General features: G+C 38.2%; 1 protein-coding gene across 1 annotated transcript; it reads left to right on the plus strand.

Moving 5' to 3' along the window:
- Positions 1-1,121: 1,121 nt before the first annotated feature.
- On the plus strand, positions 1,122-13,824 carry LOC133322998 (cell adhesion molecule 3-like; the record flags this gene model as incomplete). Its single annotated transcript, XM_061531949.1, has 3 exons — positions 1,122-1,339; positions 13,470-13,605; positions 13,691-13,824. Coding segments are annotated over 3 exons (488 nt in total), but the record flags the coding sequence as incomplete, so codon positions are not given.
- Positions 13,825-14,325: the final 501 nt, after the last annotated feature.

Genomic DNA, 14,325 nt, shown 5'->3' on the forward strand with positions numbered 1-14,325 from the left:
CACTGTATCAGACTGACGCCATCGATCCTTATGCTGCTACCAACATCAGAGTGCTTTTCAGTTTTTCGTGCTGCCGACAAACTCAGTTTGCCGTCATCGTGCATGGGACCTCAGCGTTGCCATTAATATCCGTACCATCAATGCAAAGCGCTGTACCACTGCAGATTCACTATCAAAACAGCAAGTTGAATATATATAAAAAATTAGAGCAAAAAATAAATTTTAAAACGTTTATGACATTGATTGTCTATCTTATATGCATTACAGAAAAATAAATTCTTTTGCATATGATTTATAAAAATGTAATTTTATTCACTATTAATTTTCCCCATTATATTTTCGGCCATTAAAAAAATAAATTCCTCAAGCACAACATACTTATGTAACAATTTAATGCATTAAATGCATCCTGTGCATTTTATCCTTGGCCCGTTAAGGAGACAAGAGCACATTAAAAGATTTGCCATTTTATGCTCATTTTTAAGCCATAAAATCGTTGAGGAATTAACAAAAAAATCAATAACTTTTCAATGAATATCAGCAGGACATGGCAGGACAGTAACAACAACACAACAAAAATACAAATAACCTTTATTGACTCTTAACAACATATGTTGAGTCCTTTGGCGATTAACACCTCGTTACGTTTGGCCAACACTTTTGTATTGGAGAGAGAGAAAAAGGTTATGCCAAGTCATTTTAGCCCAGTGGGTGGGTTTTAAAGGAAAATTGTTAAAAGCTGATATGTAGGCTGATTCCTTGACTTCAGCACAGCTTAGCGATGGCAAACTGACTTGACTGAATGGCTGGTTGGTTGGTTGTTCGCATGACTGGTTGGCTGCCTGACTGTTTTACTTGCGATAAAAAATCATTTAGTATCTGAAGTGTTTTGTTGGGTGGTTGGTTGGTTGTTGTTATTGCTGTTTACCGAAATGAGGCTAGGCTATTGATATTAATGGCAAGTCGATGATGACGTTGTCCTTGTATTACATATAGTACGTAAAATTTCATCATTAATTTTTGAAAAAAGAAAAAAAACAAACCAAAAATTTTTTTTCTTAAACATTTTTTTTTCGACATTTTTTTAAATTTTGTCTCTTCTTTTTTTCTTTTTTTTGCAGATTTCACATTGGCTTTGCGTAATGTCAGCGTAACCATACCGTTGGCTGTTAAACGTGGTGATAATGCGATTTTAATCTGTAATTACGACATTGAAAATGACACTCTGTACACGGTTAAATGGTATCGTGGACGTCGTGAGTTTTATCGCTATACGCCAAAAGAGAATCCGGCATGGAAAATATTCTCAACATCGACGGCGAATGGTTTATCAGTGGATGTAAGTATGAGCAATGAAAAGTCAATTTCTCTTTTGAAAGGGACACACAGGCACACACACACACACGAGTATGAGTATATGTATAATACCACACACACACACACATCCAATTGTGTACTGTGGCAAACTCCCGTTGCGAAAACAGACACATTTCAGGCAACCAACCAAGCATAACACCAACTCTGACAAGCTAGCAGCCTATGATGGCTTTGGTCAAAAGTTTTCCTGAAAAGGACAGTGGGGGTAAAAGTGGAATGAAATTAAAATTCCCGAAAATAAGTTTGCGGTTAGAAATGGAATTTACAGAAATGATGAAGCTGGGTATTTATTTGGCGCCCAATAGAGAGGCATCAGTAAATAATGTAGATGGTTTAGGGAAGCTAAGCGCAAGTTACGTTGAACCTTCGTCGAAAATCATCTGATTAATTAATGATTGATAATATTTTGGAAATTTTTTCAAAGGATTATATCAGATTTGTCATTACGCCCTCAAATGTGTCAATAATAACTTTGGTCGAATGTAAACGCACTTGCTTTCGTTTATAGAAAGATCATAAGAGGATCACGATCCGTAAAGAATATTGTCACAGCAGATATAACCATCGTGTCATCCGGTTTGAGAAATAACGGAAACTTGACCGGCATTCTGACACGGCGAAGTGAAGATTACCACATCGTATACGATTTCTCGGCTGAGAATATACTAGTATAGTTTACAGTGGACGATGTTGCAAGTGACATCCGTATCTTTAAACCATCTAAAGGATTGTGCCCGGTTAAAATATCTATGGTAAAGTTAAAACAGCTGGATGAGCTGGGAGTTGAGTATCTGACTAAAGTCTATAATTTTTCTATAGTCGGCCACAGAGTTCCCGAAGTTTGGACAATGGACAAGGTGACCATCCTACCTTTGTCGCCAGTAGTGAGGACTTTTGAGGAATTACTCCTCCCAGCATTATGAACAGCTATAGTAACAATGTTGCATGACATATCCACACATATAAATCGATGACTTAATCAGAACGGGGCATGTCACATACTAGTGCCGGTAGAGCTTGGGTTATATATATATATATATCAAGAGCCTTTCATACTGTCAAGGATGCTAAACTGTTCTTCGCAGGGAGCTCCCCAGGGTGTAATGATACCTCAAGACGGCATAGAGTTAGTTATGTATGCACATGCATGTACGATAATGGCGTTGGATCCTTTCGGTGAGGACATATGCCTATCTCACCCATTTAACAGCCTTTATCGTTTGCCACTGACTTAATTCCTACGATAATGCTTAGACAGTTGGATGAGCCAGGAGTGATACCTCCAGATGACATAGAGTTCGTAACGTATGAACATGCATGTACGACCATGATGTTGAGTCCTGTCGGTGAGGACATTAACGCATATCTGGCCGATTAACCAGCCTTCTTCCATGTGACGAATATGAAAATATCTTAGAAATCTTCGACCACGTTTTTCACCACATGTACAGCGGATATGAAAATGTCAGGTAATGTGTAAGACGAGAGGCATACAATTCCGAACACCATCTTTCGTTTGGTTTGAAATAGTAAAGGTAAAGATGATACCCCAGAATCAAGTAGAGATGACGGTATAGATTGTATACCACCTAGCCAAGATAAGGTCAGAATAGCAATTAATCGGCTGAAGAATAATAAAGCAGCAGGTGCCGACGGATTACTAGCCAAACTACTCAAGACAGGTAGTCAGACGCTGATCAGGAGTATGCATTCCTAATAATTTGAACCTCAGCATTCTGCACCAACTGTAGAGCAACTAGATTCCTTCCCATCGCATATAAAGTCCTATCCAGCGTATAGTGCGAACGACTGAAGCCAATGGTCAATGATATTATAGGATCATATCAATGCGGCTTCAACCCTGCGGCTACGCCAAATCTTGAAAAAAGACCCACGAAACATATATCGCCATATTCTACCTATTCGTTAACTACAAAGCCGCATTCGACAGACCAATCTGCTCAAAGGCGTATGTAGTCCGCATTCCAGCTAAATTATGCTACGGCTATGAAGGATACATTAAATTTCAGGGAAAGCACCACTCGGAACCCTTAAATGCCGAACGGGGATTCAGACAAGTTGACAGTTTGTCATGAGACCTTTGTAACATCCTGCTGGAAAAGGTAATACGAGATACAAATGTGAACTCTGTATACCAAACAGCATGTGTTTCTTGCCTACGTCGACGACATCGACATAATGGGACGAACATCGAGAACAGTAACAGTTACCTTTGAACAAATTGAGAAGGGGTCTGCCAAAAAGGGTCTGACAATAAATGACGAGAAGGCCAAGCTGATAGTATCAAGGCGCAAGACGTCCAGTATACTCGGACCTACTCTGGAAACTACAGTTTGGAGAGTGTGAACGATTTTATATACATCGGTACCGCCTTCAACAAAACTGATAACATAAGTTTTTGATATCCGAGAAGAATAGTGTTGGCCAGCAGATGCTACTGTGGTCTATGTAAACAATTTGGATACACTCTAGAAGACGCCGATACTACCTGTGCTGTATATAGAAGCATGGGTACTTGTGAAAGCAGTTGAGGGAGCTCTTGGAGTGTTTGAGAAAAAAATTCACCGAGGGATTTATGGGCCGATCTTCGTCGACGGTGAATGTCGCCATGAAATGAACCATGTGTTGTACCATCTATTCTCGGACATCGACATAGTCAGTGAAATCGAGCTGCAGCAACTGAGAATGGATCAGGATGCCCCAACTCAAAAGGCATATAAAAGCGTTGGCTTCCCCTTCTGATGGTTCAATCAGAAGGGGAAGCCAACGAATTCGATGGATAGATCATGAAGGATCTACATGATCTAGAGAGAAAGGTTAAACGATAAACAAGAGAGACTCTATATGAAGAATATCACAGCTGAGTGAATGCCGTCTTTGGTGTTCACCCCCTATCTTTCGCAGCAAAAGAGCATGAGATGCCTAGACAAACCCGATTAGTTTTGGCTGAACTACTTTTAGGATGGTAATGACAGTTTTTTCTAAGACGACTAAGGTTTTTTTTGTTTTTTGTAAAATTTCCCCCACTGTGATTAAACTTAAGTGACTAGGTTGTTGTATGTTAAATACCAAATTTTTAAAAATGACCACGTTCCGTATTTTGTTTTTGTTGTTGGATTTTGTTGCCATTTTTTTGTATTTTTTTAGTTGACATTAAATGTCAGTAAAGTAGAAGACGACAAGCGACGGCAGGAGCTATAACAACAGCCGCTACACATAGCCAAGTTAAGATAACAAGGACACGAGCATGATTGTCCGGACTGTGTCTCATCATCCTCTTCATCACCATCAAGTCGGCAGCAACAGGGACAGCAGGCAGTAGTTAGTTGTTATTCTGGCTGACTGGCCACCACCAACCGTTTGGTAAATTGAGGTTCACATAATGTGAATTGATTTTTTATGGTTAAAAGGGGAATTAAGTAGAAGACGATGAATAAAGAGGACAACAAAATAATACCTACGCACACACACACAATGCATACACAGTAAGACTATTATAAAAAAGTTGAAAACACAACAAATAAGTTGAGTACAGCATGAGGATAAATATTGATTAAATGTGATAACACGAGGTGATAATGAAAGTAAACAAAATGACAATTAATTTTTAAGCCTAAAAGTATACTTTAAATATTGCCGATTCTGGGAAAAAAGGTCGTTGTGTAGGAAATGGTTGGGCCATACGACAACAAAAAGGAATGAATGGTGGTAGTTAGTACTATGGTCAACATCAATGAGCTCGTTCATTTATGGTGAGCTCCATGAAAGGAGCACTAGCACCACCAGGGAAGCGTAATTGAAAAACAGGTATTTTATGTGTGTTAATGAGGAAGGGAAATTGTTATGGCCTTAAAGGGACATGTTCGTGAAAATTTATTTTCTTAATTATATTTTAAGTAAAATGTAATGACAAAGACAATTTTAAGCAGGAAGTAAAAAATTTCTTTTAACATAGGCCATTGGAATTTTGCAACTGGTATTGAAAAAAGATACGATATATGTATCAGTTCACTTTTTAAAACAAGAGTGGATCGAAGTCGCTGTAGTTGAAGGATTTTTTCGAACTTGTTCAATTCGACGTTTTTATATAGCTTTCGTAACGGCAGCGCTGCATTTTCGGTATATTGACGAATTTATTCACGTTTTCTAACTAAAGTGACTGTGATTTCAATATAAGTCCATTTTCTGACATAGTCTTCATATGAGGGACCTGACTCAATTTGTGTATTTTTGACGGTTCTAAGCGCATTTCCGGTTGACGTAGGGGACGTATAATGTATAAAGGACCACGATATGGTAATATGTACTTGGAATGTACGCACGTTGAAGAGAAGAGGCGCAGTTTTCGCTTGGGCGGATTAAGAAACACAAAACCGATAATATTGCCGCAAGGCAATATTTGTCAACACAACACTCCAACCTCGACGTTGAGAAGCTGCATACACAAAAGGCAGCTAAAGCCTACTCCGCTAAACGTACCCACCTAATTGACGAAAGCACTCCTTGTCCCAATAATAATATAAAATCACTATGGCAAAGTATTGTCCGCTCCCTCCCACTCAAGAAGCCCGTGGTACGATCAGGAGTGTCGTAATGCTACTGATGTGAAAAACGTACCGTATAGGACAACCCTGCAGACAGTAGCAACACGTAATTCGATGGAAAATTATCGGAAGAAAAGGGGAAACGTATTTTCAGAAAAAAAAGAATGAACAAGAAAAACGTGAGCTTGATCGAATCGAGATGTACAGGCGTCAGAACGAAGTCCGGAAATTTTACCAACGAGCAAAACACCAAACCGAAGGCTTTGGTGCATGCACATCCTCCTGTAGAGATGAAGAGGGAAACCTGGTGACATATACAGATATCGTGTTTTGAAAAGCTCCTGGTATCGAATAGTGGCGGTGAAGAAGATATCCCAAGCAAATAAGAGATGACTGTATAGAGTGTATACCACCTAGCCAAGATAAGGTCAGAATAGCAATTAAACGGCTGATGAATAATTAAGCAGCAGGTGCCGAACTATTAAAAACCGGTGGTAAGGTGGTGCATGATCAGGAGCATGCGCCATCTGATTAGTACAATTTTGCTAGAAGAATGCAAGTCCAATGATTGGAAGCTCAGCATCCTGTGTCCCGTGCACAAAAAAGGAGACAAGATTCATATGTGTCAACTATAGCGGAATTAGTCTCCTTCCCATCGCATATAAAGTGCTATCTAGCGTGCTGTGTGAACGACTGAAGCCTACGGTCAATGATACTGTTGGATCTTATCAATGCGGCTTCAGACCTGGCAAATCCACCATTGACCATATTTTTCACACTGCACCAAATCCTGGAAAAAAGCCACGAAAAACACATCTACACATTCCACCAATACGTCGAGGTATTTAAAGCCATGCGTTCGGCATTCCTGTAAAATTAATACGGCTATGCAAGATAACTTTAACTGGCACAACGTCACCAGTTAAAGTCGTAAAGGGACTCTCGGAGCCCTTCAATACAGAACGAGGATTCAGACAAGGTGACAGTTTGTCGTGTGATCTTTTTAACATCCTGCTGAAAAAGGTCAAACGAGATGCAAAGTTGTAAAAATGTCATACGAGATGCAACACCAAGAAAATACCACGAAAACACATCGACACATTCAACCTATTCGTCGACTATATCCTCTAAGAGTTGTTTGAAGTCATAAATAAGGCTATACCTGATAACTTTAAATGACACAAGCTCAGCCGTTAAAGTCGAAAATGATCTATCGGAGCTCTTCAATACCGAACGAGGATTCAGACAAGGTGACAGTTTTCGAGTGACTTTTTTAACTTACTGCTGGAAAAGGTCATACGAGATGCAAAGGTGGACATAAATGACACTCTGTACTCAAAACTCCACATGTTACTCGCCTACGCCGATAACATCGACATAACATTGCGAGCGGAACAGCCATTTTTAAGGAATTTGGAATGAATCTGCCAAAGGAGGACCGGAAGATCTAGATGATGGTATCAACCACTAAGACGTCCAGTAGGCTCTGTACCGTCATAAATTAAACTAATAAAATCAGTTCTAAAATCCAGAGAAGAATATTGTTGGTCATCAGGTCATGTTGTCGGAATGGATGAGGATGTCTCAGCTCAAAAGGCAAATGGAAGCGACCCAACTGAGAGTTCACGTAGAAGGGGAAATTCACGAATTCAATGGAAAGACAAAGTGGAAGATAATATATCGAAACATGGTATTTCAAATTGAACCAGTAAGGAAAGTAGTAAAGTCGGACGGGGTCGACTATATGATGCCCTTCACCACTTTGGTATATTCAACAGATGAATCTTAACAGACGCCGCATTTTTGAAGGATCAATAAAATGAAATTAGACCCATAAACATATCTTTCTGCAACCTATACTAAATTGTTCATTTGATCAGATGTAGACAAAATTATGTAAATCAATTTAAAGCATATATCAGTCGGATATCCGTTGATTATTTGGATACATATCTGATAAACATGAGGAGTTTGGTGCACCATTTACTTCAAATCGGACGAAAATATTTATAAAAGCTATATAGAAATCTAAGCCGATTTCATCGAAACTTGTCACAGAATATCGGCCACATTTTGAGTTCTTGGTGCATCATTTAGTTAAAATCGGGAGAAAATATGTATGGTAGGTCTATCCAATTTTGAACCGATTTCAATAAAATTTTCCACATGCTAGGTTATATAAACTATATAACTTTGGGTCTTTGCAACATTTTACTTAAAATCTGACGAAACTATATGTAGGAACTATATCTAAATCTGAACCGATTTCAACAAAACTTGCCACACGTTATCTCATAATAACTTCAACATGTTGTGCAAAATTTTGTGCCAATAGGATCCACCTGGGAAATTCGGTGCAGCATTTATATCTAACTTATAGGTTATACTAAGTTAATTACGAATTGGTACACCATTTACATTAAATCGGATGAAATTATATATGGGAGCTATATATAAATCGGAACCGATTTTCACGAAACTTAACACACATCATTCCAGACTTTATTCAGTACGTTATACCAAATTTCGTGCAAATCGAAAGATATTTAGGGCTTTGGTTCACCATTTACATTAAATGGGAGGAAAATATATATGGGAGCTATATCTAAACCTAAACCGATTTTCAGGAAAATTAACTCACATCATTCTAATTTTTTTTTAAGTATGCTATGCCAAATTTCGTACAAATTGAAATATATATAGGGACCTGTACTTTGTTTACATTAACATGGACAGACAAAGATATGTAGGGAATTTGCATAAATCGATTTAAAAAGTGATTGTATGCAAATATATAAGGAACAATATATATATATATATGCCTCTTACAAACATTTGCACAAAACTAATACCACATCAAACTAAACACACGTCAATTTTACGCTGTGTCAAATTTTGTGCAAAACGATGCTTTTAATTATTTTTATACGTAGTACTTTACCTGAAACGACAAGTTTCTTCTTATTGCTGGAATATTCTCCCGAATGTAGAATTGAAGTGTACGACAGTGAAAGATTTTCCCGGAACTTAACACATATCAATGTAGACTTCATTCAATACGCTATATTACGGCTGATTTTAACAAATCTATTTTTGAAGCGCGAACACAATTTCACAGAGAATGCCTCAAAATGAGATAATTGCAACTGTTCAGAAAAATACTTTATGACTTAAATCTTCCTTATTAAAGGGCATTAAGTATTAAATCGCACAAAACCCTTGAATGGAGTTTATATTGTAAAAAATAAAAGCAGGTATTAACTTAAATGAGAACATACAAAAATACTAGAGGTCTCTTTTTTACACATTATCCACATGAAATATAAATTCACATGTTTCAAATGATAAATTATTGGAAAAAAAAGACGGACAGGCTTAAATACATATTCATCCCGCACGAAATACTATCGCTTGGCATTTATGATAAAGTTTAACTCTTGAAAATGTTATATTTTTAATACAATTCCATTGCCCTTCAGTTCGTACTCATGTTAAACATAATATCAGAGAACACACATAATATTTCAACAAGAGTAAATGATAAAAAATAAATATTGTTTTTTGGAAATATTGTACACGATATACAAATACAATGTAAGAAAAATATTTCTTTTCGTTTTGATTTTTTTTTTGTCAGCACTGCCCATAGGTAGGCCAAATGAAAATAGTTGATGAATGCTGGGATAGGGGTAGCTGAAAAAATAATATCCGTTTACCATAAAGTAAAATATACACACAAAAAATCACTGAACTGTAACATATACAAAAATTCTGAACATTGAAAAAAACGTATTTTACATAAAATAAATATTTGTTGATGAGAAGAAGAATTGTTTTTGATCGATTATTCTTCAATTGCAAATTGTTGAACAAAATATGACATATTTTTGGGGTTTTAAAATCGCCAATTGAGAGAGTTGGAAGTGGGTAAAGAAAACAAACATTGCACTAATCTTTTGCTATGAGGTATATAATATCCTTTCATATGTAGGGTTTGGATCAAAACGGATAATATTTTCGAAGGAAAATTAAATTTAAATTTCAACTAAATTTTGACCATTTGTAGGGGAGGTACTGGTAGGAGTGGTCTAATATTATCAATCTTCGAACAAGATTTTAATTTGGGATAAATATAACGATGTGCATAGTTTAGATTAAATTGTCAACCCCTTTCGAGAGTTTTGGTGAATACATTTGTGCCATAAGGCTGCTCGTATAACGATTGACTACAAATTAGAAGTATTTACTGAGTGCCATGTTAGGGCTGCAGTGCAAATGACCCATGAATTCCACGTCGGCCAAAACTCACTGGATTGAGCCGATGTGTGAAAGCTAGAAATGTCACAGTGTAAAACGGTTTGTATTTTATTGTTCCTTTTTTGCGAATTTCTCCGAAGACTTCAGGCAAACGGGCTGTGGTATAACACTTTGAATTGAATGCCATTCGTAGCCTTGGATCAGTTTAACCGTAGAAAACATGCGGCCATTTGTTCCTAAGTGCTTCTGCCACACACAACATTTCTTGGATTTGGCTCGTCGTTCAATATTCATCCCTGTTTTGTTGTTATGCCAGCATACCTGAAAGGTACAAATCCGATTTAGTCTTACAGATCAATGCCGAGTTAATGTTTTCCTTAATAAAGAACACGTTTATCTACACATTCCTTAGGGGGGTTCAAATATTGACCGCGTACGCCTTTCATTTAAATTTCTGCTCATGGAAAGTTTGTTTGAGGACGTATGATACCTGGAGAATACCGACGTTGGACGTTTCAGTTCTTAAATATTTTTTTCAACAACCTTTTTCTATAAAAAAACCGAGAAATTGACTTGAATTGCTTTCTTTATAAGATGCACACCAATGTTGTCAGGGCATTAAAGCTTTGTGTGGCCCCAAAACTTTGTAACTCCGTGAATTTTTGGTCCTTGGTCCACGTTTGAGTATACCGATCGTCATATATCGACCAGCTGATTCGATGTGTGTCCGTCCGTCTGCTGTTCATTATAATTTGTAAGCACGATACAGATCACAGTTATGTACAAATCGTCAGGAAATTTTGCATGTAGGGCGGGTTCTAATCAAAGAAGATCTCTATATTTTTGGTAAAGATCGGTTTGGGGTTGAAATGGACCGAAAACTTTACTTTTGTCTCCTTTTTTGGAGACCCTAGAGGCTATAATTATGACCCGAACATTTTACACAGAGAAGGGGGTCTGATCATGGAATAAGCATGGTTATTTTGATGAAGACCGATCAATATTTAGCGCTAAACTGGACAAAGACTTTTGTGTGGCATTTAAATTGGTACCAATTATATTGATCTATGTACAAGTATGGGGGTACTTACTTAGCTGGCTCGTGACAGAACTTTCGTTCCATAAGCCGAGCTTAAAAAAGATTTCCAGGCGCGTCGGTCTTTTGCACAGTATTTCCATTTTGAAAGACCATATTCGGCAATGTTATCTTCCACATGATCTTTCCATCTTATTCGTGGCCTTCCCTTTCTGCGTGACCCTTCAGCTGGTTCGCTTTTATATGCCTTCTGGGCTGGGGCACCTTCATCCATTCTCACAACATGACCTAGCCAACCTAGTCGCTGCTGCTCAATACTTCTAACAATATCGATGTCCGAGAATAGCTGGTACAAATCATGGTTCATTCGACGTCGATATTCACCGACGCCGACATTCATCTTTCGGAGAATTTTTCTTTCAAACTCCCCTAGAGCTGCCTCATCTGCTTGCGCAAGTACCCATGCTTCAGATCCATATAATAGCACGGGTATTATCAGCGTTTTGTAGTGTGAGTTTGGTCTGGCGGGAGGTGGCCTTGCTTTTGAGTTGTTTGCTCAGACCATAGTAGCATCTGTTGGCCATCACTATCCTTCTCCAAATTTCAAAACTGATGTCATTCGTTTTGTTTATGACGGTACCAAGGTAACAGCGGTAACAGGTGGCTGTTACCGCTCTCAATGTTCGACCCATTATGCCTATGTCATCTGTTCACTTTTGCCTATCGTATGACCTTTTCCAGCAGGATGTTAAAAAGGTCACACGACAAACTGTCACCATGTCTGAATCCTCGTTCAGTATTAAAGGGCTCCGAGAGGTCCATTCCGACTTTAACTGCTGATCTTGTGCCACTTAAAGTTATCCTGCATAGCCGTATTAATTTTGCAGGAATGCCAAACGCAGACTTGGCTTTATACACCTCTGAACGGATAGGGCTGTCGAATTCGGCTTTATAGTCGACGAATAGGTGGAATGTGTCGATGTGTTTTGCGTGGGTTTTTTCCAGGATTTGGCGCAGAGTGTCCAATAATGTTATTGACCATTGGTTTCAGTCGTTCACGCAGTACGCTGGATAGCACTTTATATGCGATGGGCCTCTATAGTTGGCACATATCGTCTTGTCTCCTTTTTTGTGCACGGGACATAGGATGCTGAGGTTTCAATCATTAGGCACGCATTTTTCTAGCCATATTGTACTAATCAGCTGGTGCATGCTCCTTACCAGCATCTGACTACCAGTCTTGAATAGTTCGGTTTGTAACCCATCGCTCCTGCTTTATTATTCTTCAGCCGATTGATTGCTATACCGTCATCTATTGTTGTTTCTGGGGTATAATCTTCACCGCTACTATTTGATACCAGAAGTTTTTCAAAATGCTCCTACCAGATCCTCAGCACGCTGTCTGTATCTGTCACCAGGTTTCCTTCTTCATCTCTACAGGAGGATGTACCTGCACCAAAGCCTTCGGTTTGGTGTTTTACCCGTTGATGGAATTTTCGGACTTCATTCTGATTCCTGTATATCTCGATTTGCTCACGCTCACGTTTTTCTTGTTCTTTCTTCTTTTTTCTGAAAATACTTTTCTCCTCCCTCCTTTTCTCCCGATAGTTCTCCATCGCATTACGTGTTGCTACTGTCCACAGGGTTGCCCTATACGCTGCGTTTTTCATATCAGTAGCATTGATGGTTGTCTTTTGTACCCAAGTATTGCTTTTTCTACAGTTTGTAGGGAGTGGGCAATTCTCTGCCACTGTGCTTCTTTAAGTGTTGGGACAAGGGGTGCTTTCGTCAAGCAGTTGTTTAAGTTGAGCAGAGTAGGCTTCTGCTTTCTGTTGTTTTTGCAGCTTTTCGACGTCAAATTTCCGTGTTACATTAGATCGCACCTTTGCTGCTACATTAAGATGGGTGCGTACCTTGGCTGCCACAAGGTAATGGTTCGAATCGATATTCGGTGGTCTTCGGTGGTACAGTGGTCTACGTATTCTGATATTTACCACACTTGCTTCAGAAAAAATCCGATCCCAATTCCTTAATATCAGTCAGAAGTTATTTCAAATCGAACAATAATAGTTTTTTGATGCATTTAGAAGTAACAAAAAAATCCTTTACAAATGATAGAGTTGGTTGGCAGTGATGTATAAAAGGGGCGATGTGTGCCATTCGAATAATATTATAATCTAAATTATTGGTATTTGTTCATATCCTTTTTATAATGTCTTCTATTTATCTTTTAGACAACCCAGTCAAATGCCAGTCATGTGTTCATACGCAACGTGTCGTTGGCCATATCAGGACGCTATGCGTGTGAAGTATCGGCCGATGCACCGTCATTTCATACAACGATGATGGGTGGCGTAATGGATGTTGTTGGTGAGTATATTTCAAAATGTTTTACAAAATAGATATTAAATGACGGTTTTGTAACTATTATTTGCTTTTTCTTACTTTCCATTAGAACTGCCTACCCAGCGACCAATAATAACGGGAATTCATTCCCGTTATCGTTTGGGTGATGTTATCAACGGAAATTGTTCATCTGATTATTCAAAGCCGGCGGCGAATTTAACATGGTGGATAAATGATATACAGGTGAGTTTCAAATCGATTTATTGGTAAACACGAAATGATCAAATCTATATTCAGCATGGCTTAATTTGGTTTACTGTATGAGAATCCTTATTCCGGAAGACTGAATGTGGGTTTCTATATAGGAATATTAATTTAACTTCAAGGACATTTGTTTTATATAGGAAAACATTACTTCGGCCTGCCTGAATAAAATTTTACGAGGAAAACGTCAATGAACCTGGCTGGAGATATATATTTAAATAAGAAAACATTTATTCAGTTTGGCTAAATTTTAATTTTGAATTGGAAAAAACAAGTTCAGCCTGGCTAAATGGTGATTTCTATAGGAAATGTTTAGTTTAGCCTATCACAATGATGCTTTCTATAGGAAAACTTCAGTTCACCCTGGCGGAATAGAGTTCTCTGCAGGAAAAACTTAGACCAGCCTGACAGATTGTGGTTTTCTATGGAAAATTTCCAGTTTAGACTGGCCAAATGGTATTCTGTATACTAAAACTTAAA

The sequence above is a fragment of the Musca vetustissima genome, unplaced genomic scaffold (assembly GCF_032173495.1).
Source record: "Musca vetustissima isolate MV318-11 ecotype Yass unplaced genomic scaffold, APGP_CSIRO_Mvet_v1 utg25512, whole genome shotgun sequence".
NCBI classification, from domain to species: domain Eukaryota; kingdom Metazoa; phylum Arthropoda; class Insecta; order Diptera; family Muscidae; genus Musca; species Musca vetustissima.